The sequence below is a fragment of the Coregonus clupeaformis genome, chromosome 10, assembly GCF_020615455.1.
Source record: "Coregonus clupeaformis isolate EN_2021a chromosome 10, ASM2061545v1, whole genome shotgun sequence".
Taxonomy (NCBI): domain Eukaryota; kingdom Metazoa; phylum Chordata; class Actinopteri; order Salmoniformes; family Salmonidae; genus Coregonus; species Coregonus clupeaformis.
Genome location: NC_059201.1, coordinates 46,879,647 through 46,904,791, shown reverse-complemented (window position 1 = coordinate 46,904,791; position 25,145 = coordinate 46,879,647). Strand labels below are relative to the sequence as shown.

The 25,145-nt window shown below is 45.4% G+C and overlaps 1 protein-coding gene across 4 annotated transcripts in view; it reads right to left on the bottom strand.

Moving 5' to 3' along the window:
* plekha6 (pleckstrin homology domain containing, family A member 6) overlaps positions 1-25,145 on the bottom strand; it is a 171,736-nt gene that overhangs the window by 91,443 nt on the left and 55,148 nt on the right. For 3 of the 4 annotated variants that reach the window (XM_041888482.2, XM_041888481.2, XM_041888484.2), the window contains exon 3: positions 19,011-19,104. The exons of the other annotated variant lie outside the window; for it this stretch is intronic. In XM_041888482.2, coding sequence (XP_041744416.2) covers positions 19,011-19,066 — 56 coding nt within the window. In that variant the 5' untranslated portion in view covers positions 19,067-19,104. The remainder of the gene's footprint in view (positions 1-19,010; positions 19,105-25,145) is intronic. 4 annotated transcript variants of the gene reach the window in all.

Genomic DNA, 25,145 nt, shown 5'->3' with positions numbered 1-25,145 from the left:
TACATTTAATACACAGGCCACTTCTATAATTGGTTTGTACTGTTGCCCATACAATGCATGGGTGTATATTTAGTGGTTTTGCACGCCACCATCTTTAGTGATAAACTAGCTAACAGTTGCTAGGTAACTAGCTAGGTAACTAACCCGGTTCAAATCCTGATCCATACACAACTAGTACGACATACAGTACCAGTCAAAAGTTTGGACACACCTACTCATTCAAGGGTTTTTCTTTATTTTTACTATTTTCTACATTGTAGAATAATAGTGAAGACATCAAAACTATGAAATAACACATATAGAATCATGTAGTAACCAAAAAGGTGTTAAACTAATAAAAATATATTTGAGATTTGAGATTCTTCAAAGTAGCCACCCTTTGCCTTGATGACAGCTTTGCATACTCTTGGCATTCTCTCAACCAGCTTCATGAGGAATGCTTTTCCAACAGTCTTGAAGGAGTTCCCACATATGCTGAGCACTTGTTGGCTGCTTTTCTTTCGCTCTGCAGTCCAACTCATCCCAAACCATCTCAATTGGGTTGAGGGCGGGTGATTGTGGAGGCCAAGTCATCTGATGCAGCACTCTATCACTGGTCAAATAGCCCTTGCACAGCCTGGAGGTGTGTTTTGAGTCATTGTCCTGTTGGAAAACAAATGATAGTCCCACTAAGCGCAAACCAGATGGGATGGCATATTGCTGCAGAATGCTGTGGTTGCCATGCTGGTTAAGTGTGCCTTGAATTCTAAATAAATCACAGACAGTGTCACCAGCAAAGCACCCCCACACCATCACACCTCCTCCTCCATGCTTCACGGTGGGAACCACACATACAGAGATCATCCATTCACCTACTTTTTGGTTGGAACCAAAAACCAAAAACTTGGACTCATCAGACCAAAGGACAGATTTCCACCGGTCTAATGTCTATTGCTCGTGTTTCTTGGCCCAAGCAAGTCTCTTCTTCTTATTGGTGTCCTTTTGTAGTGGTTTCTTTGCAGCAATTCAACCATGAAGGCCTGATTCACACAGTCCCTTCTGAACAGCTGATGTTGAGATGTGTCTGTTACTTGAACTCTGTGATGCATTTATTTGGGCTGCAATCTGAGGTGCAGTTAACTCTAATGAACTTATCCTCTGCAGCAGAGGTAACTCTGGTTCTTCCTTTCCTGTGGCGGTCCTCATGAGAGCCAGTTTCATCATAGCGCTTGATGGTTTTTGCGACTGCACTTGAAGAAACTTAAACATTTCTTGAAATTTTCCAGATTGACAGACCTTCATGTCTTAAAGTAATGATGGACTGTCGTTTCTCTTTACTTATTTGAGCTGTTCTTGCCATAATATGGACTTGGTCTTTTACCAACAAGGCACACCTGTTAATTGAAATGCATTCCAGGTGACTACCTCATGAAGCTGTTTGAGAGAATGCCAAGAATGTGCAAAGCAGTCATCAAGGCAAAGGGTGGCTACTTTGAAGAATCTCAAATATAACATATATTTTGATTTGTTTAACACTTTTTTGGTTACCACATGATTCCATATGTGTTATTTCATAGTTTTGTTCTACAATGTAGAAACCCTGGAATGGGTAGGTGTGTCCAAACTTTTGACTGATCTAGATCTATAGCCCCCATAGTTCCATAAATTATCAATTGCGGTACTTTGTTGGAACACTAATTGCCTCTATATCAGAACTGCATTGACTGTTTTATTCAAAATAACAGTAATCATGAGCTTGGTACACATTTTGGCAAAAATTATTTTTCCTACTCTAGACTACTCGCCTGTAGCTCTGTGAACTGACAGTATCACATGCAAAACTTTTAATTACCTTTTGGTAGGTGTTTGTGGGTGACACATCGAGTGCATGTAGCCAAAGGCATTTGGAGCCACTTTAAACCAGGTGGATAGAATTCAACTATTTTTTTCACAATAATACAATAATACCAATAATCTCATTAATTTCACAAGATATAAAACACTGTTTGGGGGAACTACAATCAAGGTAAGTGATAAAGGGCAAAGGTTGGAATTCTGCTTTACTATCAATCTGGGGTTGGTGGGACTTGAGACTGATGCATTGGTTTATTGTATTCAATTGGTTCTAGATGCACGGTCGAGAGTGCTTGCAGAGGTTGAGAGAGACATTTGAAGAGGAGTTAATGTGGACCTGATGAGCGATTAGGAGGATGGCCTGCAAAACGGCAAACCAGTGTGGTTCGTCAAGCCCCCCTACTTTTGGAGTGAGGTGCTCACTGCCCTTAGTCCAGAACTACAGAGCTGCTTGGAGAGGGACCAGAGCTACTTGGCAAGCCACACCACACAGATCATTTCTGGGGAGTTTTCATCAAGCCAACCTGTATTCCAACGGATCCCTCAACCCTCAACACTATAGCACCCCCAATGGAGGTTCACCCTGGACCAAGCTGGATGACTACTGTCAGTACTGTGCTTGATTCTTTCGAAAACACTTTTGTTGATCTTTGAAGTTTGAACAGGCTCGTTCATATTCCTCCATATGAGGTATACCCCCCACCTCCCTTTAATTTATGTAAGCAGCACATTCAAAATTCAAAGATGAATGAAAGTGTTTTCAAAAGAATCGAGCAGATTACTGGCAGGAGTCATCCAGCTTGGCCCTGCTTAGCCTAAATGCAGATGCTATTACCTGCTTTCTCCTGCTCTACTGAAATTGTCATCCTTCAAGAAGTGCATTTGTGTGTTTTATTCAAGGAAATAAGAGTTGTTTTAGTATAGCGATGTTGTGAGATGCTGGAAAAACCTTGATAGTGGTGCTTGAATGTTATTTCTGAAAAAGTGTAGAAACCCTGATGTGTGATATTAAGAATTATACAAATAATTAAAAGTCATTTATTAATTAATTAATTCCTAATTCAATGTAATTCATTCCTTCATTTTATAATTAATTGTGTTTTTAATATACCAGCCACTAAGACAAGCTAGCAATGGCTAGTATTAGCATTCAGTGGGGGGCGAAGCATGCGCAACCTTGAGCAAGTGCACAGCGATTTACTGCCATTTATGGGAGAGACGTGTACAGACATGGATGGAGATGTATTGCATAAGAACAACTGCTAAATGACTAAAATGTAAATGTCAAAGGCGTGCACTGGAATTTCAAGATGTATCCTGGTAAGTGGGTGAACGTAAGAGGTAGTTTCTGGTGATTTACTGAACCGTTTTCGGACGTATACACGTCCGTGAACAAAAGTGGTCCTTTATCAGAGATTTACGGGACGTGTGCAGGGCCAAACACTGCTGGACACGTGCCCGCAAATTTCCAGAAATGTTACGTTTCCGGACTTGTGCACTGGAGTGATCGACCCATTCATGTGCTTTTTCATGCAGTGAATGTCACCATTTGCCATGTAAGACATTTATTTTTTCATGTCCAGTATCCGTTTCTAATGGCAGTTTTTTCCTATGGTAGCAAAGGCTTGGCTTTAATGTGTGTGTGTGTGTGTGTGTGTGTGTGTGTGTGTGTGTGTGTGTGTGTGTGTGTGTGTGTGTGTGTGTGTGTGTGTGTGTGTGTGTGATGACAGATGAAACGAGATGTATTGGGGATTGATGCAGAAAGCCAGGCTGAGATGCATAATATACTCTTATTTCAATTACATCGATTTTTCCATATAAATCATATTGGAAGTAATGATTCAAATTATTCCCTCCACCCGGAAAAATAAGCTTTTACACAATTTATAGATATCATTAGCACACATATATGACCCATAGGGAATCAAATCCCAACCTCAGTGTTGCCAGACCTATACTCCCACCAACCAATCAGGGTATAGTAGCAATGCTGGGTGGGTGGAGCAGGGTCCTGTGTCAGTTGTTCTTCTTTCATGTAGAGTGTCTACGTAGAGGATAATCCCGTACCTTAAGGGCTAGTTATATAAAATCAATTATTTTCGTGAAGAAAACAAGAGTGCCGCAAAAATCACTGCATGGACACTGTATGGATGTATTTTCTCTACTATGTTTGAGTATCTCCAACCACACACAGTAATCCCCTCAGGGAGCAGTATCAGGGCCCGCCAGAGGGTCAGTGTGTTAACAGCAGCCGTAGGAGGAGGAAGAGTTATATTATCACTCAGACAAACACAAGGAGATATAAAGAGAGAGGGATTGAGAGAGAGAGAAAGAGAAACGAGGCAGAGAGAGGCGGATAAAGAGAGAGGCAGAGAGACAGAGTGTGTATACAGTAGGCCTACAGAACAATGTGAGTCAGAGAGTGTGTGTGTGTGTAGGCGGATTGGCTTTCTCACTCAAAACGCAATAATTCCTCTCCTCTTTTACTCCTATCCAGTTTCTCATATACAGTGAGGGAAAAAAGTATTTGATACCCTGCTGATTTTGGACGTTTGCCCACTGACAAAGAAATGATCAGTTTATAATTTTAATGGTAGGTTTATTTGAACAGTGAGAGACAGAATAACAACAACAAAATCCAGATAAACGCATGTCAAAAATTGTATAAATTGATTTGCATTTTAATGAGGGAAATAAGTATTTGACCCCTCTGCAAAACATGACTTAGTACTTGGTGGCAAAACCCTTGTTGCCAATCACAGAGGTCTTCTCCAAGTCATTAAGGTTTCGAGGCTGACGTTTGGCAACTCGAACCTTCAGCTCCCTCCACAGATTTTCTATGGGATTAAGGTCTGGAGACTGGCTAGGCCACTCCAGGACCTTAATGTGCTTCTTCTTGAGCCACTCCTTTGTTGCCTTGGCTGTTTTGGGTCATTGTCATGCTGGAATACCCATCCACGACCCATTTTCAATGCCCTGGCTGAGGGAAGGAGGTTCTCACCCAAGATTTGACAGTACATGGCCCCGTCCATCGTCCCTTTGATGCGGTGAAGTTGTCCTGTCCCCTTAGCAGAAAAACACCCCAAAGCATAATGTTTCCACCTCCATGTTTGACAGTGGGGATGGTGTTCTTGGGGTCATAGGCAGCGTTCCTCCTCCTCCTCCAAACACGGCGAGTTGAATTGATGCCAAAGAGCTCCATTTTGGTCTCATCTGACCACAACACTTTCACCCAGTTCTCCTCTGAATCATTCAGATGTTCATTGGCAAACTTCAGACTGCCCTGTATATGTGCTTTCTTGAGCAGGGGGACCTTGCGGGCGCTGCAGGATTTCAGTCCTTCATGGCATAGTGTGTTACCAATTGTTTTCTTGGTGACTATGGTCCCAGCTGCCTTGAGATCATTGACAAGATCCTCCCGTGTAGTTCTGGGCTGATTCATCACCGTTCTCATGATCATTGCAACTCCCACAGGTGAGATCTTGCATGGAGCCCCAGGCTGAGGGAGATTGACAGTTATTTTGTGTTTCTTCCATTTGCGAATAATCGCACCAACTGTTGTCACCTTCTCACCAAGCTGCTTGGCGATGGTCTTGTAGCCCATTCCAGCCTTGTGTAGGTCTACAATCTTGTCCCTGACATCCTTGGAGAGATCTTTGGTCTTGGCCATGGTGGAGAGTTTGGAATCTGATTGATTGATTGCTTCTGTGGACAGGTGTCTTTTATACAGGTAACAAACTGAGATTAGGAGCACTCCCTTTAAGAGTGTGCTCCTAATCTCAGCTCGTTACCTGTATAAAAGACACCTGAGAGCCAGAAATCTTTCTGATTGAGGGGGTCAAATACTTATTTCCCTCATTAAAATGCAAATCAATTTATAACATTTTTGACATGCATCTTTCTGGATTTTTTTGTTGTCTCTCACTGTTCAAATAAACCTACCATTACAATTATAGACTGATCATTTCTTTGTCAGTGGGCAAACGTACAAAATCAGCAGGGGATCAAATACTTTTTTCCCTCACTGTATATATATATATATATATATATATATATATATTTGCGAGAGAAAAAAACATATGGGGGATTGGAAGTGATGCAGACAATTACACTGATGGAAGTTACAATCTATCTGAAATCTTAAAGCTGATCTACCCCCTAAAAAAATTATTAAAATAAAATAAAATAAAAAAGTTAATGCTGAGTTGTTGAAAGTACCCAGAAATATCTAGCATTTCCATTGTGCGTGAGAAAGAGACGAAGGCTTTCGCCTTATTTTCCATTAATCTTGCCTTATGTCCTTATTGAATTATTCATTTGAGCATTAATGCTTTATTTTGTCAAATGGCTTTCTTGAATAATATCATCCTCGCTCAGTGTGAATTGATGAATATTCAGAGTCTCATGAATAGCTAATAGCTAAAAGATATTTTCTCCATGCATTTTTGATCACTCGATTTTATCTATAGCAGGAGAATGGTCTTTGGGCATTGTAATCCTTATCGAACCTACAGAGATGTAGACAGAAGTAGAGAAACTACAGCTACACTGCACCTCGCATTAGAACATCAGAGCTGGGTGGCTCTGGATATAGAGTGTAGCTAGAGGAATAATTCTACAATAGGTAATGGGTCTTGTAATTTGGAATTCCTAATTTAGAATTTGGAATTGCTCATTAAGAATGTAGAATTCCTCATCAAAAATGTTGAATTGCTCATTTGGAGTTTCTGATGAATATCAGCCTCTGTCTTTCACAGTACTCATATGTAATCTATTAAAAACACATTTTTAAAAGCATCCCATTACTGTGTAAACCTCAATGGAAACGCTTTACCTCACATACTCTAGGCAACAACTGATTTAATCAGCTTGTACCAGGTACCTGTATGTAAGTACAGGTAGTTTCATAGTCCTTACCACTGCTAATTACTTTAATCCAAGTAAACAGTAAAACGTGTAAAACAGAAAAAGTAGGCCTAAGTGCAGGATAAACGCATGTACCTACAAGCCTGTTCCAAACTACTAACATAGGGTTGTTTCACTACTACTGCAGTACTCTGTTATAAAGGCCTATACGATAGTGTGCTCTGATGCTAATGATATGGTAGGCAAATAATGAATCATATTAACATTTCAGTAAACAAAGATTTCCAGTAAAGCCTCTGTCGCAGAGTGATGTAATAGCTACTCTGACTTCCTAATATGGCCACGGCCCTAACCACATCACACAGAAAGGCCCAGGGACTAGAAGGGAAGAGGACAGGAGGAGGAGGAGGAAGTTTGGTAATGAGTGCCCAATGATTGTTCATACCCAGAACCTGGCAAAGACCAATGTCGAAACATTCAAGTTGTTCGTTCTTTCTCAAATAACATACAGTACATTATCCAGAGATAAGACTACATTTATTGCCACATGGGCACAACCGCAATCTCTGTGTACAGATCTGTAAATCTCAGCTCCATACAAAAAACTCTGCCTTTCTCTTCTGGGCATTACATGAAGGAATATTTTAAATATTTCCTTATTGCAGGAATGAGGCTACAGTGACCTGAACAGACCGTTTTGTGTTGTAATGTTATCTGACTGTTATTGTAATGTTATCTGAATGTAACCCGAAAAGAGTCGCTGCAGGCTTTGTGTGGATAGTGTGATGTCACGAGAGGCTGTGTCCTGGAGGGACGTTACATCCCCCTGAGGTGGCTGCAAACCCAGACAGCTATGGCTCCATCTGCTGGTATGGTCGGGAACTCCACCCCTCTATGGCCAATCTTCCCACGCAGCTGAAACAAATGAGGAGCTGATGAGCTGAAGGTTTGGGAAGGGAAGAGACACAGTCTCCAACCTGGGCTCTCGGGAGGACAAGAGTGCTGCAGGTCCACTTCCATGAGGAATATAAGGATTTGGAGATACTTACCTTTGGGAAATACTCACCTTTGGATATATGCACCTGTGGAAATACGTGAGAGACATTTGGAAGGACGTTTTGCTGGGTTGGCCACTAGCTGCAACGTGGAAGACAGTAAGACTGGGGAAAAGTTATTTGAGCGAGGGAGAGTTATGATTTTGGATGTGGAAGAGACATCCCTGAACTGTTAACCCTTCAGAGCCACCAGAGAACAGAATTTGGTTATATTTTCGTTAATTTCCCAAGACCTATAATAAAATCCTTGTTTTGTTTGAACCTTGTCTCCTTGCACTACTTGAGCAATCCCGCTGAAAGCTGTGTAGCCTCTCGTGACGTCACAGATGGTGGAGAATACGGGCACGCTCAAGCGTTAATAGTGCATGTCAGAGGAGGATACCGAAGGTTTGATCACCCAGTTTTCCAAGTTGGCCGTAGGCTCCCCGCCGACTGAAATGGAGGACATATTGAAAGCCCTTGTTGCTGGCCAGCAAGCCCAGATGCAAGCAAACGTGGCTCTCTTGGAGGAGCAAAAGAAAGCCAACCTTCTGAAGGCAGAGGAATTGCAGTTGCAGAGACAGAGGGTGGTCCAAAATACCCGCCCAATAAAGGCAAGTGACTTTATATCTAAGATGGGAGCTACCGATGACATTGAGGCATACCTGCATGCATTTGAGGCCACGGCCACTAGGGAAGCCTGGCCCAAGCAACAGTGGGTTGGTCTGTTAGCCCCCTTTCTAACCGGGAATCGCTGAATGCTGTCCGGGACCTGGGCCCTGACCAGGTTACTGACTATGATGCCCTGAAGTCTGAGATCCTCAGCAGATATGGACTCACAAAGTTTGGTATGGCCCAGCGCTTTCACAGTTGGACCTTCCAACCAGACCAACCTCCTCGGGCGCAGATGCATGAACTTGTCCGAATCGCAAGGAAATGGCTGGATCCGCAGAGGAATACAGCAGCGGCGGTGGTGGAGGCCGTTGTGGTGGATCGTTACCTCGCGCCCCTGCCTTATGAGGCAAAACGGTTCATCAGTCAACAGGCCTTGACCACGGCTGATCTGACCGTGGAAGCTGTGGAAAAGTGCCCAGGCCACAGCGGAGATGCTGAATGCGTCCCGAAAAGACCCCAGGAGGCGGCCCCACCACAAATGGGAAGAACCCGTCCAAAGGACCCCCAAGGTCTCGAACCCAGCCACGTCAGGACTTATCCCGGCTCCAGGGGGAGCCAGAAACCAGGCGGGTCCAAGAAGAGTACACCAGGAGGGGGAAACTCGACAGTGTTACCGGTGTGGGGAGATGGGACATATCTCCCTGGCAGTGTGGGAAACCAGCCGATGAACCTATGCCCACTGCGGATTCCTCCAGCTCAGCACCCACACACCGTTTTGCCTCGCTCTTGGGAGTCGTAGATGGCGGCCCAGATCGACCCCCACCTGCCCGGTAACTGTGAATCACCATGATGTGGAGGCCTTACTGGATTCTGGTAGCCGGGCCACCCTGGTGCGGAAGGATTTGGGTGGGCCCAACGTGTCTGACCCCGGGGAAAGTCCTCCCAGTTTCCTGTGTCCATGGGGACACCAGAGAATACCCCATTACTGAACTTACAATGACCAGCACACGGGGAACCATACACACGACGGCGGGGGTGGTTGATTCCCTCCCCGTTCCTGTCCTAATTGGACCAGAGACTGCCCAGCCTTTTACCCACTCTGGAGAGAGTCTCAGGAGAGGATAACCCGAGTACCTCGGAAACGGAGAGGCAAGACTCATCCTGGGAAGGCTCCGGTGCAATCCTCCGAGTTACTCACTCCCGCCCGGGCTCTGATAGGGATGGCAGGTGCCCAGACCGACACCGAGACTGGTCCGGATAAGGGAGAAGAGAACGCAGCCCAGGAAAGTGCTCCGTTCTCCAGTGAAGAAGGCGTCCCAGGCACCCAAGAGCTTCCCCCTCTCACAGGCCAGTATGGTACGGCTCAATTACAAGATCCTACTCTTGCAAATGCCTTAAGAAATGTGCAGGTATTAGAAGGTGTAGTGTTAGGTGATAAGACAAACCCTACTTACCCCCATTTCGCAGTAAACCGGGGTTAGTATATCAGATAGTCAAGAAAAATGATGAAGTGCATGAACAGCTCCTCGTGCCACAGCCCTATCGGGCCACAGTACTCAACCTAGCACACACACACCCGCTAGGGGGCCCACTTGGGGGTAGAGAAGACTAAGGAAAGAATCATGCAACGTTTCTTTTGGCCAGGAGTACACAAAGAGATAGAGAACTACTGCCGTAGTTGCCCTGAGTGTCAGCAGGTTGCGCCAAAGCCCACATATAGAAACCCGCTCATTCCCTTGCCCATTATCGAAACTCCTTTTGAGAGGATTGGATTAGACATAGTCGGGCCCTTACCGAAAAGTTCCAGAGGACTGCTCGACATCGCCAAGGAGGCCTGGGAGGAGCAGCCATGCCAACAGCGGACACTGATCGACCATGTCGGGGCTATGAGGGAGAGAATGAAGGCCATCTATCCCATGATGCGGGAACACCTGGAGGCCAGTCAGCGGCAACAGCAAGCCTCCTACAACAGATCTGCTCAACCCAGGGAGTTTAAGCCGGGGGACAGAGTGCTGGTCCTGGTGCCAACCGTTGAGTGTAAATTCCTGGCAACCTGGCAAGGACCATATGAGGTCATTGAACGCATGGGAGAAGTAAACTACAAGGTGAGGCAACCAGATAAAAGAAAAACTGAGCAGATTTATCATGTTAACCTTTTAAAGAAGTGGCACGCCAGAGAGGCGCTGTTCAGCTGTCTACCCCCACAGAGACCAAGGAACCGGCGCGAGAAGAGGTTCAGCTGGGGCCAAATCTGTCCCCACATCAACGACAGATGGCCCTGGAACTCGTGGAGCAGAACCAGGATGTCTTCTCCTCCCTTCCCCGGTCACACAGAGGTGGTCCAACATGAGATCCGCACCATGCCTGGCCGAACGGTAAACCAGCGCCCGTACCGCGTGCCAGAGGCTCGTAAAGTGGTTATACAGAAGGAGGTAAGGAAGATGCGGGACTTGGGAGTAATCGAAGAGTCCCACAGTGCCTGGGCAAGTCCCATCGTACTAGTTCCCAAGCCAGACGGTTCAGTACGATTTTGTAATGACTATCGAAAGTTGAATGAAGTGTCTGAATTTGATGCATACCCAATGCCTCGTGTCGATGATTTAATAGACTCCTTGGGGCATGCTCGTTTCCTAACCACTCTTGATCTCACAAAAGGCTACTGGCAGGTGCCCCTGACCCCGGCGTCTAAGGAGAAGACAGCCTTTGCCACCCCGGGAGGGGCTCTACCAGTATACCCGACTTCCGTTTGGTCTCCACGGGGCACCTGCCACGTTCCAACGCCTGATGGATCGAGTCCTTGCGCCCCACAAGAGGTACGCAGCGGCTTATTTGGATGATGTTGTTATACAAAGTCCGGATTGGGCCAGCCACATACCCCGGGTACAAGCGGTGCTGGATTCGCTCAGGGAAGCAGGGCTCACGGCAAACCCGAAGAAGTGCAAGCTGGCCTTCAGTGAGACAAACTACCTGGGGTACACCATTGGGCGGGGTTGGTCAAACCACAGGAAGCCAAACTGCGGGCCATACAGGACTGGCCGCAGCCCATCACCAAGAAGCAAGTAAGGTCATTTTTGGGCCTCGCTGGCTACTATAGACGCTTTATTGCAGATTTTGCTACCATAGCTGCACCGTTGACGGAGCTGACGACCAAACGCCACTCACGAATGGTGAAGTGGAACCCTGCGGCGGAGGCGGCTTTCCTCAACCTGAAGCGAGCACTCTGCTCCAGTCCGATCCTGGTGGCACCAGACTTCAAGAAGGAATTCATTGTCCAAGCGGATGCTTCGGAGGTGGGTCTGGGTGCTGTCCTCACCCAGGCACATGACGGTGAAGAACATCCCATTCTCTACCTAAGCAGAAAGTTACTTCCAAGAGAGAAGAACTATTCAACGGTGGAGAAAGAATGTCTGGCTGTAGTCTGGGCCCTGGAGTCCCTTCGGTTCTATCTCCTGGGCCGACGTTTCATGGTGGTATCTGATCACGCCCCTCTGCAGTGGATGGCCAAGAACAAGGAATCAAACAGTAGAGTAACCAGATGGTTTTTGAGCTTGCAACCGTTTAACTTTTCTGTTGTCCACAGGGCTGGCAAGCACCACGGCAATGCGGACGCCCTCTCCCGGCGTGATGCCTTCTTCGCGGCCTTTACCCCGACGAGGACGTCGGTCCCGAGGAGGGGGATGTGTGATGTCACGAGAGGCTGTGTCCTGGAGGGACGTTACATCCCCTGAGGTGGCTGCAAACCCAGACAGCTATGGCTCCATCTGCTGGTATGGTCGGGGAACTCCAACCCCTCTATGGCCAATCTTCCCACGCAGCTGAAACAAATGAGGAGCTGATGAGCTGAAGGTTTGGGAAGGGAAGAGACACAGTCTCCAACCTGGGCTCTCGGGAGGACAAGAGTGCTGCACGTCCACTTCCATGAGGAATATAAGGATTTGGAGATACTTACCTTTGGGAAATACTCACCTTTGGATATATGCACCTGTGGAAATACATGAGAGACATTTGGAAGGACGTTTTGCTGGGTTGGCCACTAGCTGCAACGTGGAAGACAGTAAGACTGGGGAAAAGTTATTTGAGCGAGGGAGAGTTATGATTTTGGATGTGGAAGAGACATCCCTGAACTGTTAACCCTTCAGAGCCACCAGAGAACAGAATTTGGTTATATTTTCGTTAATTTCCCAAGACCTATAATAAAATCCTTGTTTTGTTTGAACCTTGTCTCCTTGCACTACTTGAGCAATCCCGCTGAAAGCTGTGTAGCCTCTCGTGACGTCACAATAGGTAAATAGGAAATGTATTAATAGTAATGTAATGTATGCCTGCCTGGGAGTGTTAGTTATCATGACTTCATGCAGGGTGTGATCACATCACTGCTGTGGTGAAACTGAGGGGATGAAGGCAAACTAGTGGGACACTACAGGGGTCCTCTCCGGAAATATTCCACAGACGTAAAAGTCCACAAGCACGCGCACACACATATGAAAAATACCCTATTAGGTTGGTTGTGTAAGGAAGAAGAGAGTACAGTCCAGCATGAAAAGGCTTCCTGATTCCCTCTCATATTCCTCAAGGCCTCCAATTACTTAATCAGATACACAGAGCTGACTGAACCACAAACACTTCTGGTTTTTGTTTCTACCTGGTAGTTAATTGCACTCATCTTGTGTACCAGGTCTGAATCAGTCCCTGATTAGGACAGGATGAAAAGCAGAACCGGAATTGGCCAGCCCTGCACTAAGCCACCATTTAACTGAGAGAGAGAGAGAGAGAGAGAGAGAGAGAGAGAGAGAGAGATACAACCCATATAATTGGCCAGCCCTGCACTAAGCCACCATTTAACTGAGAGAGAGAGAGAGAGAGAGAGAGAGAGAGAGAGAGATGGGTTTAGGTGTATTGTGTATTGAGTGTATCCATGTCTAATGTATGATAACAGGCTGTTGAGGGTATTGATCTCTGGGTCTCTGGAGACTGAGGCTTTCTCTGGCCTCAGTTTCCCCGCAAACAGATCAATGATTCCTGGGCAGACAGACTGCTGACTGGACCTTACTGGACCTTCCTTGGAACAACCCCCACAATTACCAATCACACATTAACACAGCACAACACAGGTCAGCACAGTAAAGCGATATACAGTAGCATTACAACATGGCACAGATCACAGTACAACAAATGCCTCAGCAACACATATCATAAATGTACACACTGTATCTCACTAAGATACACTAACAGAATACAGCTAAGCACAGTTTACACTACTAACACACCACCAGATAACAAGCACAAGAGAATGCTACTTTTGTAGATGATAACATGCTGACTCTTGCCCTAGAAAACTGGTCCCATTGAAAGATCCCTTGAGAAACATCATGACCAGGTATTTATTGGTCTCCGAGTTTTTACAGCCTCTTGCCCCAGCCACAATGTGAAACAATAAACAGAAATCCACAGAAAGTCAACCAATCACAGGCTTTGAACCGGTCCATAATCTCGGTAAACAGGTTGCAGCGTTGCGTAACTGCATCATAAAACTGATCCTGCAGATCTGGATGTAATGTATCGGTTATGGATACGGGTCATCATTGTGTGCCCAGAGGGCTGTAAATCTATCAGACACACCCTGATGACATCATACCACCAGGGAGATGGATGGGGGCTCAGTGCCAGGTCTAGAGATCTTTCTTTTCTCTCTCTCTCTCTCTCTCTCTCTCTCTCTCTCTCTCTCTCTCTCTCTCTCTCTCTCTCTCTCTCTCTCTCTCTCTCTCGCTCTCTGTCTCTCTCTCTCTCTCTCTCTCTCTCCCTCTCGCTCTCTCTCTCTCTCTCTCACTCTGTCTCTCTCTCTCTCTCACTCTCGCTCTCACTCTCTCACTCTCACTCTCTCTGTCTCTCCCTCTCTCTCTCTCTCGCTCTCCCTTTCTTTTCTTTTTCTATCTCTTCCTTTGGAGGAGGAGGACTGTTGTTATAACATGGTTGCAGCCTTCCTCAAGCTGATGACAGACAGCCTCGGAGGTCTGAAGGGAGTTCTACTGTCAGAGAAATGAAATGTCTAATAACAAACATGTGTGTCGCTCCTCAGAGAGAGCGAGAGAGAGAGAGACAGAGACTATCTGCCACCACATTTCTGTCTGTCAGTATCACTTCCTGAGATCCTACTATTTCCTTGTCACCCTACAGAATGCTTCCTCTGTGGAGGTTGAGGATTTGACCTTCAGTCTCATCCTCCATGATAGATGAATGTATGAAAAGCCAGTGCACCAACAATCCCCTATTGGAGGATTTATTTTGCCTGGTCATTGGCTGTACAACGAAGTAATAAACACAGCATTTCCATCAGTACAACCAGATAGCCAGCTACATGACATGATGATGTGTTTGCTTTCATAGCATATACTGTAACATTATTCTAATTGACACTTGGCCTACAAAAATAGTATAGCTGTGTACCATTTGTATTCTACTGTAGTAAGCTGAGAGTAGCAGGGTCGGACATTACCGCCCTAGGTAGACAAGGTCAAACACAAGCCTGTAATACTGTAATGGTAATTGCATGCTTCTTTAATGAGATTGCTGTACTGCTGACAGGAATATGACCATATGAATTACTCTAACATATAATCTAGTCCAGGACACTTCATAGTATGGGACTTCATTATGGCTGAAGGGGAACTAGGCTAGTCTGTTTCTGGGTCTGTCACACATTAACATCAAGTGTATCTCACAAACAGGCACGTATGCACACACGTGTGTGTAGGCTACACACATACATTCACAAACACAAACAAGTGCACACACACACACACACACACACACGCAGATAAGATCATTGAGATTTAAATAAGATTCACATGGCCACAGCCTGCTTGCCAACAGATATAAAGGCAGCAGCTGAGTGCTGAGTGCCAAGTCTGAGCCAACACAATATTGTATCTGATAGCAGGAGGATATGAAGTACTATAGGGGACAATAGAGTCCCAAATTGCACCCTATTCCCAATGTAGTGCAGTACTTTTGACCAGGGCCCATAGGGCTCTGGTCAAAAATAGTGCCCTATTCTAAAGAAATAGGGTGCCATTTGGGACATAATCTAGTACCCTTACAGCATGGTGAGTGAGTATGCACTGCAGACTGGTTACTATCCACTTACGCACTAGGACAGGAGAGAAGGGTAGTGAACACACTATACTAGCTAGAGGAGATGGCATTTGCAACTATACCACTATGTTCAAGTTTAACTCAATATTGTCTTGCTCATGAGATGTTGTAGACACTTTTATATGTGTCAATTATTAGATATTTTGGAATTATTCACAACTGCCAATGGTTTTGATATTAATACTGGTGCATAAAACAAGTGAGGGGAACAGTCTCATTCTAGAGAAGACTAGCCCCCTCTAGTGTTGAATCAGCCCACTTCGCGGTCCCTCTCTGTCCCCCCACACTCACTGCAGCTCTACTGAAACAGACCCCAGCACGAGAGAGAGAGAGAGAGAGAGTCCCATTGTCTCAGAGTATCAGCTGATGCCCAGAGCAGAGCATAACAAGCAATGTATCTGTGTCCTCTCATTATTGTGAGTCAGACAGCGTCTTTTTAACGGGACGCTGAGAGGAAAGTGATCCATACTGTTACGATATGACTGTGAAAGCTGAGAGCCATCTAGGTCCGATAACAGTGAGTGGGGATTATTAATTAATAGGATCCTGGAGTGTGTGGTAAACTGTCATTCACAGTTCAAACTTCTGGTCCTTCTAATCAGGGGCGGATTCAGACCTGGTACACAAGGTGAGTGGAATTAACTACCATGTAGAAACAAAAACCAGAAGTGTTTCGGCCCTCCAAGATCGGAAGTGAACAGCCCTGGACTAAACACATTGTTTGACCACACACTGCCTTCAAAAGAGTTAACCAACACTGTAAAATGTAGCCTACAAGCAACAAACTACTGCAAACATGCCGTCAACGTCGTCATTTACTGATGACCTAAGTAGAACCTAATGTTGAACCTCTGGCGCACCAAACCTTAATCTAAATTAACTTTATTGATCAGTGATGGTAACATCAATGCAAATCCTCCCAGCAGTTAATGTGTTTCTGGAGGCAGCTAGATTAAGTTCATAGACTAACATGTCACTCAGTGCGTCCACAAACTCAGTGAAAGCAGTTCTCTACATGAGCGTGTGAGAGAATGAGAGAGAGACACAAACACAAACACACACACACTTTTCTAATTACAAGTGGCAACTAAATCCTGTATGTGTGTGTAATTAAGGGGAGATTTGGAGAGATTTCCTAAACTTCAGGCCCAGCAGCATACAGAGCCATGTCAGAGTTAACACAGGAGTGGACTGGCTGGAATTCAGTACAGTACAGCAGTCAGCAAACTATCATGGTTTAGGTGGACTATCAACAGTCTCTGTAGATATATCCAAAAAGCAGTCAGGTTTACCAGATAATATCCTGTATTAAGTGTATTAACGCCGCAGGTGTAGTATTGACTGAATTATGTAAGATAATGAGCGATAGGAGCATAAATAATCATAGATAATTATAATTTTTCTAACAGAGAGGGGTTGCAACCTTAAACAGAAACTGACAATTTGAAGACTATTTTCTTGATGCCAATTAGACTGAAATTTGATTAGAGGATAACTCCAACAAGATAACTTTGTTTGTGATGTCAGTCTATTAAAGTATACTAAATAACATGTTCTGTAAATAGACTAAAATTCAAGGACATTCATCAGTTTAGCAGTCCAAATGTACAGTCTATTGTATATGTCACCTCCTCCAGATAACGTTTGTCGAATGACTTCACTTAGCCTCTAGTGGGGCCCTCCTCTAACATCCTGACAGTCAAGCCACAGTTAAGCTGCTCTACCCTGACAGGGTCATCCCAGACACACCCACACACACGCGTGCAGCTAGCCATGTTAGAGTCATTGATGAAACCCATTCTTGTTTTGGCTAACAGACAGCTTTCTACCTTGTTTAGCGGTGAGGCCCAGTGATTCAGTATCATCAAACACAAACTTGCCATTTCATTTGGGCACAGTGATGTGCTAACAGTGATCAAGTTCGTCCTCCTCTACATCTAGAGGCCAGTTAGTTAGTGGGGCGGAAGGCAGCATACCACCAAGACAAAGAGACTAGCTAATCTCTGACAAGCAGAGATGGATTAAGACACAGCCCAGAGAGGGAGAATGATCAGGCCTTGGAATGTTCTAGACAAATGACTCCTTGGACCAACGCAGCTGGAGTTTGTCAACCTCCTTACAGAGCTAACAAGACAGTCCAAGATAAAATCACAGAGAGGCTGAGGAGGAGGAAAGCATCATGACAAAACAGAACTATGAAGGAATTAACATTTACTGCTTTAACATGTCCTATTCATCCTGCTAACTCACACTGTCAGAGAAAGTGAGAAAGGGCTCATATGACGCTGGGACTGTGTTGGCTACCAACGGGACATAATCCAAAGCAGCGATAGGGGAAGGATTATTTGTCTGTCTACCTTTTCTGTGTGAAAGGCTAAGTTCTACTCTATGGTTTCACAGATTAACTATACTCCTGGACTCAAAGGGGAGTTGTCTTAAAAACCTGTTAAATGTAATATCAAAATGTAGATTTCCACCTAAATAGACATACCCCAAAGTCATTATTTATCATGAATGCCATAGACAATACCTAGTTATACTTATACTACCGTAAATATTAAAATATCACCTTTCTGGTGAAATTGTTTTAATAAATTGCTGACGTGTATTCACTTTTGAGGACACAAGTTCAAGTACACAGTACAAATAAGTTATTTTTTTCCTACTCAACAAAAGTGGGGGAACAGGGCTTGAAATTATTGAAATACTTTCTAAATATAATAACAATCAAATTAGAAATTACTTACTATAATATTTCACCTTTCTTATAACTGTAAAATAGATATGATCATACTTAGTGACAGTTCAAAATTGGCACCATTTCATATAGCTGCCCAGTGTCCTCTGGGCGACGCAAAGACGCCATTCAAATGCCTACTGACTTGTTACAAATTCAGCTTTATGTGACCAAGAGAACGTGGTCTTGTTTAAATTCTACAAAATTATTTTGTATTTTTTCTGGTTGAGAGCTCTAAATCCATCTGCGAACATCACAGCGAGACTGCTTTTGCTGCAATCGCTAGTGTCTCCCGTTTCATATGCCGTATTGTAAGCGAAGCTGCGAGGTTCACAGGCAGAGGAAATCGATCCTTTGTCTGGATAGGCCAGGAAATGTGATGTGGTGCTACCTATGCAAATGAGGTGTCAGATTTCACATTCTGCATCTCAGACGAGAGCAGAGAACGATATGCGAAGCAGGACAACCAGAGCGTTCACGGAGTGCACAGCAATTGATGTTGCACCGTTCACAGAGCGCTCTGTACACAAAAATGTCAGTCGGAATTGGTCCAGAACCGCTCAGTCCCCTAAATAAGGGAGTTAACGTTTAAGAGGTTTTAAACATGCTTTTAATCTGTAGGCTTAATCTGGCTCTGTGAAACTGGATCTGAATAGAACATACAACAACAAGTAATCTGTTCTGTTGGTTGTCCGTCAAACCTAAACCATATGATCCCTCCATCCTCTAAACACCACATTACATTAAATCAGAAGGCTGAAAAGGAACATTACATATAATCTGCCTCCTCTTTAGTTCCCCTCCCTTCTTCTCTCTGTGACAGGGACATCCGATTCCCTTCAATCGCTCCCGTTTCCAATTATAGCCCTGTGTCAACATGGAGAAAGAGAAAGAAACGGATCTGATTAAACAGCAGCTGGAGTTAGGAGACAGGCATCTTCCATCTCAGATAAGAGAGGGGGAAACGGAGGAGGATAGAGGGGGAAGCGGAGAAGAGGATAGGGGGAACCAGAGGACAGGCTGGCCCCTGGCCCTGGCCATGGCCCTGGCCTTTAGTTAAAGACAGGCAGATACGCATTCAGTCAGGCTAGTTAGTGTATAACATCCCTGTTAGCACTAGACGCTAACTGCTAACATAAACCATATGCCTGCTGCACTGCCCCGATACACAGAGAACAAACACACTAATAACATGTGGAATACTCAACTCATTGCTAACAACCCAGGAACGAGAATGAGGATGAGGATTAAAAACAGCATGAAGACAGAGAAACCGGTAAATGGTAACATTCACTTCAGAAAGTCTCCACTGTGCTTGTTACACAAATCACTCTGGTACAAAGACTATTCCTGGAGCCATTGATGGCTTTGGTATTTAGATGTTGCATGGGAGTCTATAATAGGGCTGCTCTGAGTCATAGTTGAACTCAGGTTGTGGTGAATAACCTCAGTCAGAGGTTCCTGTTTTTGGCCAATGTTCCAGAGCTGAATGCCTGGCTAACTAGCGTGGAGCATCTTTCCCTGATTACATTCACATAGAACTGGAGGAAATTGGCCCCTCCATCATCCAAATTTGTAAACCTCCTGACCCAATGCGTTTGAGTGAATGCTAAAACAAAGAGGTGATTTTGCGGGTCTGTTAGGAATTCCCCTGCTGTTCATTTTGCAATTAGGAGCTTATCCAGCTCAGGCTAGCTACTAGAGCCTACATAACCACACTAGCTAATCAGCTTGGTCATGGTGGCGAGGCTCTTAAACAAAGGTGAGCCCCTTGTGTGTGTGTATGTGTGTGTGTGTGTGTGTGTGTGTGTGTACGTGCATGCATGCATGATTGTGGGTGCGTGGGTGTGTGTGTGGGTGTGTGCGCTCGTGCGTATGTGCGCGTGAGCGTTTGTGACTTTCCTCTGGCACTGGAGTCTGTGAATGAGTGGCAACTCACAGTGGAAACCTCATTCAAGGGGAACCCCAGTGGCTTAAGTAAATAAATGCTCATAGCAAGCTTCTAATGCTACACAGGGACTATACAATACAAATACAATCTATGTATTTATGACATAGATACTGTACATGGAGAGATTACCTTTCTAATCATATAGTAATGTACATATTGTGATATCAGCAATGCACTCAAAGCAAAAGCATACTCTTAAGAACTCTTCAGCCGTCAAGTTTTCTGGCTCCTCGTTTGACCTCCCGCAGTCCCACAGTGAGCTCATTGCATAACACGTTCTCTCCCAACCCCAGTCCCAGACCTCCAGGAGTGATTCAACAGCATACCGTTTCAAAACAGCATACCAGCATTGACTGAGGCCAATGCTATCTACGACACCAGAACAACATACTGACAGTACAGTCTTACTGAAGTTCTTACTACAATCAAAATCAAGTTCTAGCATGCACTCTTAGAAGCTAATAGATCCTGCCAGAAGTCGAGAGCTTGGGGCTAGAAGGTTCTAGCTGCATTTTTATCCAAATTGAGTTATTGACATAGCCTTGTTCTGTTCAATGTTCTGTACTTATATAGTACTCTAAATACCCCAATTAATGTTGTTAAGTTCAAAAGAATACAATATAACAATTGCTAAATTGCTGACACCATTCAAACCAATGAGGGTTTGGAACTTTAAAACCAATTACCTGAGAATCCTCATTTTGCAGATAGAACCTTATAGTCCCAAACTCTCGAAGAGTTTGATTATTTTGATCCCATTCCCGGTTTTGCAGAGGGAAGATTCCCATTAAGCGCACATTCCATCTACGGAGGGGCATTGCCGGTACATTCCAGCTGCAGAGGGGCGATGCCGGTACATTCCAGCTGCAGAGGGGCGATGCCGGAACATTCCAGGCCATAAAATCCCCCATCCGTCTCTCTATCCCTGGCACAATGCCAGAGAGAGGCCCCACACGACACACACATAGATACTACCTACTACTGTAGAGAGACAGAGGTGTGCGTGTGTGTGTGTGTGTGGTTTTCCACTTGCTCAGGTGAATGTCCTCTCTGAACCCTCAGGTGAGATGTGAACAGAAGTGACACCTGATCATGTGACAGCTTCCTGCTCACATGTTCACCTGTCAACAAATCATTCAGACAGTCCCAGACAGAGCACTGACCCATAGAGAAGAAAGTTATCTGTCTGACTTTCAGTATCACCAGAAATGCTACTATCTGCTCCTGTTCCCCTCTACTGTATGTTGTATTTGTCTCAGAGAATCAAACACCATACTTGTCCTAGACTGGTTGAGAGAAGGATGGGTTGCCCCTCTAGAATCTGGTCCTTTTCTATTTCTCACAGTTCTCAGCCTATATGTTTTGTACTATACCATTGTTGTGTTTGGCCCCACTTTGAAGGGAACAGGCATGGGCCCTTTGTTAGTCATAGAGTGATAAATGACTTGAGGCACAGTGTAAATAGAGCTGAATTAAAATGGTTTCACTTGGGGAACTCAAAAGTCTGTCACTCTTTCCTCTTCTTGAACTTTATTGTGGGTGAACTGTGTTCAAACTTTCTCTTTATCACACACTTCCCTTGCTTCTCTCTCTCACCCTCTCCTTCTCTCTCTCTTTCTCTTTCTCTCTCTCTGTTTGAACTAGAGGAACAGGCCAGTCTCCTCTCTCTGTTTGCCAAGAAAACGTCCTGGTGGGAGAGACTCCCTCCCTCATCTCTGACAACCCAGCTCCCCATGTCAACCCTCCCCTAGAGCCCTCATCCTCTCCTCTCACCCATTCCCCTAAAACACTCTTACCCTCCACAGTCCACAGGGTCTGACTGTCAAGGACAAACATCTCTCACACACATCCAACCACCAAAACTCCATCATTCCTCTAACCCTACACCACCTACATCCAGTTCACATCCATACCCACCTAGACAGAGTTTGTGTATCAGAGGACCCCAGGCCTCTCCTCTCCTCTCTTCTCCACTCCTCTCCTCTCCTGTTCTCTCCTCAGGTCACTGAATTACTAGCCTTCCCTTACAATGAGCCACGTTTAAAAGGAGGTCAAGAGCAGGTTCAGTATGTGTGTGAATCAGTGGAGGCTCCTCAGAGGAAGAAGGGGAGGATCATCCTCCTCAGTGAATTTCAGAAAAATATAAATAGTGAAACATTAAAAAACTATACTAAATATATTCACAAGTCACCAAATAATGTATTAAAACACACTGTTTTGCAATGAAGGTCAACAGTAGCCTCAGGAGCACTCTGTAGGGTAGCACCAAGGTGTAGCCGGAGAACAGCTAGCTTCTGTCCTCCTCTGGGTACATTGACTTCAATACAAAACCTAGGAGCCTCATGGTTCTCACCCCCTTCCATAGACTTACACAGTAATTATGACAACTTCCGGAGGACGTCCTCCAACCTATCAGAGCTCTTGCAGCCTGAACTGACATGTTGTCCACCCAATCAAATGATCAAATAATGAATCTAGTACTGAAAGCATAAGCTACAGCTACCTGGCACTGCAGTGCATGAAATGGGGTGAGTAGTTGACTCAAAAAAATAAAAATGTAATACTTGAACAGTTTTGAACAAATTAATTTCTTCCAAAATTAAGGAGAAGCAAGAGAGAGAGAGAGAGAGAGAGAGAGCTACAGTATATTTCGTAGTATATATTTTTTCACTTTCACTTACTTAGCTAGCTAGTTTAGCCTACTCAAACACCCGGCTCAAACAGAGAGGGATGCTATGTTAGCTAACTGGCTATGTCTATCCAACACTGTAACTCTTCCAAGTCAAGGTAAGCTTTTAGTTGTATTAATTTAGCCGCTGTAACTGCTAAACTGCTTGCTGCTGACTGTACACTGTACTGCATGATTGAAGTTTTAATGTCACATGCACAAGTACAGTGAAATGCCTTTCTTGCAAACGCAAAACCCAACAATGGAATAATCAATAACAATGTATTACTAGAAAAAAACACATGAGAAATTAGAATAGGCAATATGAAGTACACAATTAAGTAAGTAAGCATACTATACTACTATATATATATATATATATATATATATATATGTAGTGGGTTTACTAACGCGTTAGTTCTAGTAGCTATGTTGACTATGACGTGACAACGATGTAGGCTGTGTGTAGCGGTTAGCATTCATGATATGAAGGTTTGACTTGGAAAGTTGATTTGTTGTCCACTGAAGTCCACAAGCAAAGGGAAAAGGTGAGAGGAGGAGAGAACGTAGATAGATGCAAGAAGGAATTATTGGGAAGATTTGGCCATAGAGGTGGTGGAGTTCCCGACCATACCAGCAGATGGAGCCATAGCTGTCTGGGTTTGCAGCCACCTCAGGGGGATGTAACGTCCCTCAGGACACAGCCTCTCGTGACATCACACATCCCCCTCCTCGGGACCGACGTCCTCGTCGGGTAAAGGCAGCGGAGAAGGCATCACGCCGGAGAGGGCGTCCGCATTGCCGTGGTGCTTGCCAGACTGCTCTCTCTTCAACTCCTCCAACTCTAGGACCAGGGACTCAGCCTCCTGTTGTCTCTCCTTGAGTTTCTTACTGAACGCATCAGCCTTGGTTTTAGCAGAGTTTAGCTTCTGTTGAGCAGCTTTCAGTTCCCTCTCTCTCTCTGCCTCCGCATTCTTCATCTTGTTCTCCAACACCTTGTACTTCTCCTCTGCCTTCTTCTGGACCTCCTTACTACTGCGCAGGGTCTCCTCCCACTCCTCGATGGTCCTGCGCAGCCTCTCCAGCTCCTCCTGTTGCTTAGGGAAGGAGCTCTGTTGGAGTTTAGCCTGGAGGATATCTAACTCTTCTGTCTTCATGTCTAACTGTTGCTTTAACAAACGATACCTCTCAGCGGTCCCCTTCAGACCAGACAGTTCTTTGTCCAGATTCTGTAGCTCCGTCTCTGTGTCGGTCTGGGCACCTGCCCTCCCTATCAGAGCCCGGGGCGGGAGTGAGTAACTCGGAGGATTGCACCGGAGCCTTCCCCGGATGAGTCTTGCCTCTCCGTTTCCGAGGTACTCGGGTTATCCTCTCCTGAGACTCTCTCCAGAGTGGGTTAAAGGCTGGGCAGTCTCGTCCAATTAGGACAGGGACGGGGAGGGAATCAACCACCCCGCCGTCGTGTGTATGGTTCCCCCATGTGCTGGTCATTGTAAGTTCAGTAATGGGGTATTCTCTGGTGTCCCCATGGACACAGGAAACTGGGAGGACTTTCCCCGGGTCAGACACGTTGGGCCCACCAAATCCTTACGCACCAGGGGTGGCCCGGCTACCAGAATCCAGTAAGGCCTCCACATCATGGTGATTCACAGTTACCGGGCAGGTGGGGGTCGATCTGGGCCGCCATCTACGACTCCCAAGAGCGAGGCAAAACGGTGTGTGGGTGCTGAGCTGGCGGACTCCGCAGTGGGCATAGGTTCATCGGCTGGTTTCCCACACTGCCAGGAGATATGTCCCATCTCCCCACACCGGTAACACTGTCGAAGTTTCCCCCTCCTGGTGTACTCTTCTTGGACCCGCCTGGTTTCTGGCTCCCCCTGGAGCCGGGATAAGTCCTGACGTGGCTGGGTTAGAGACCTTGGGGTCCTTTGGACGGGTTCTTCCCATTTGTGGTGGGGCCGCACTCCTGGGGTCTTTTCGGGAAGCATTCAGCATCTCCGCTGTGGCCTGGTACTTTCCACAGCTTCCACGGTCAGATCAGCCGTGGTCAAGGCCTGTTGACTGATGAACCGTTTTGCCTCATAAGGCAGGGCGCGTAGGTAACGATCCACCACAACGGCCTCCACCACCGCCGCTGCTGTATTCCTCTGCGGATCCAGCCATTTCCTTGCGATTCGGACAAGTTCATGCATCTGCGCCCGAGGAGGTTGGTCTGGTTGGAAGGTCCAGCTGTGAAGCGCTTGGGCCATACCAAACTTTGTGAGTCCATATCTGCTGAGGATCTCAGAC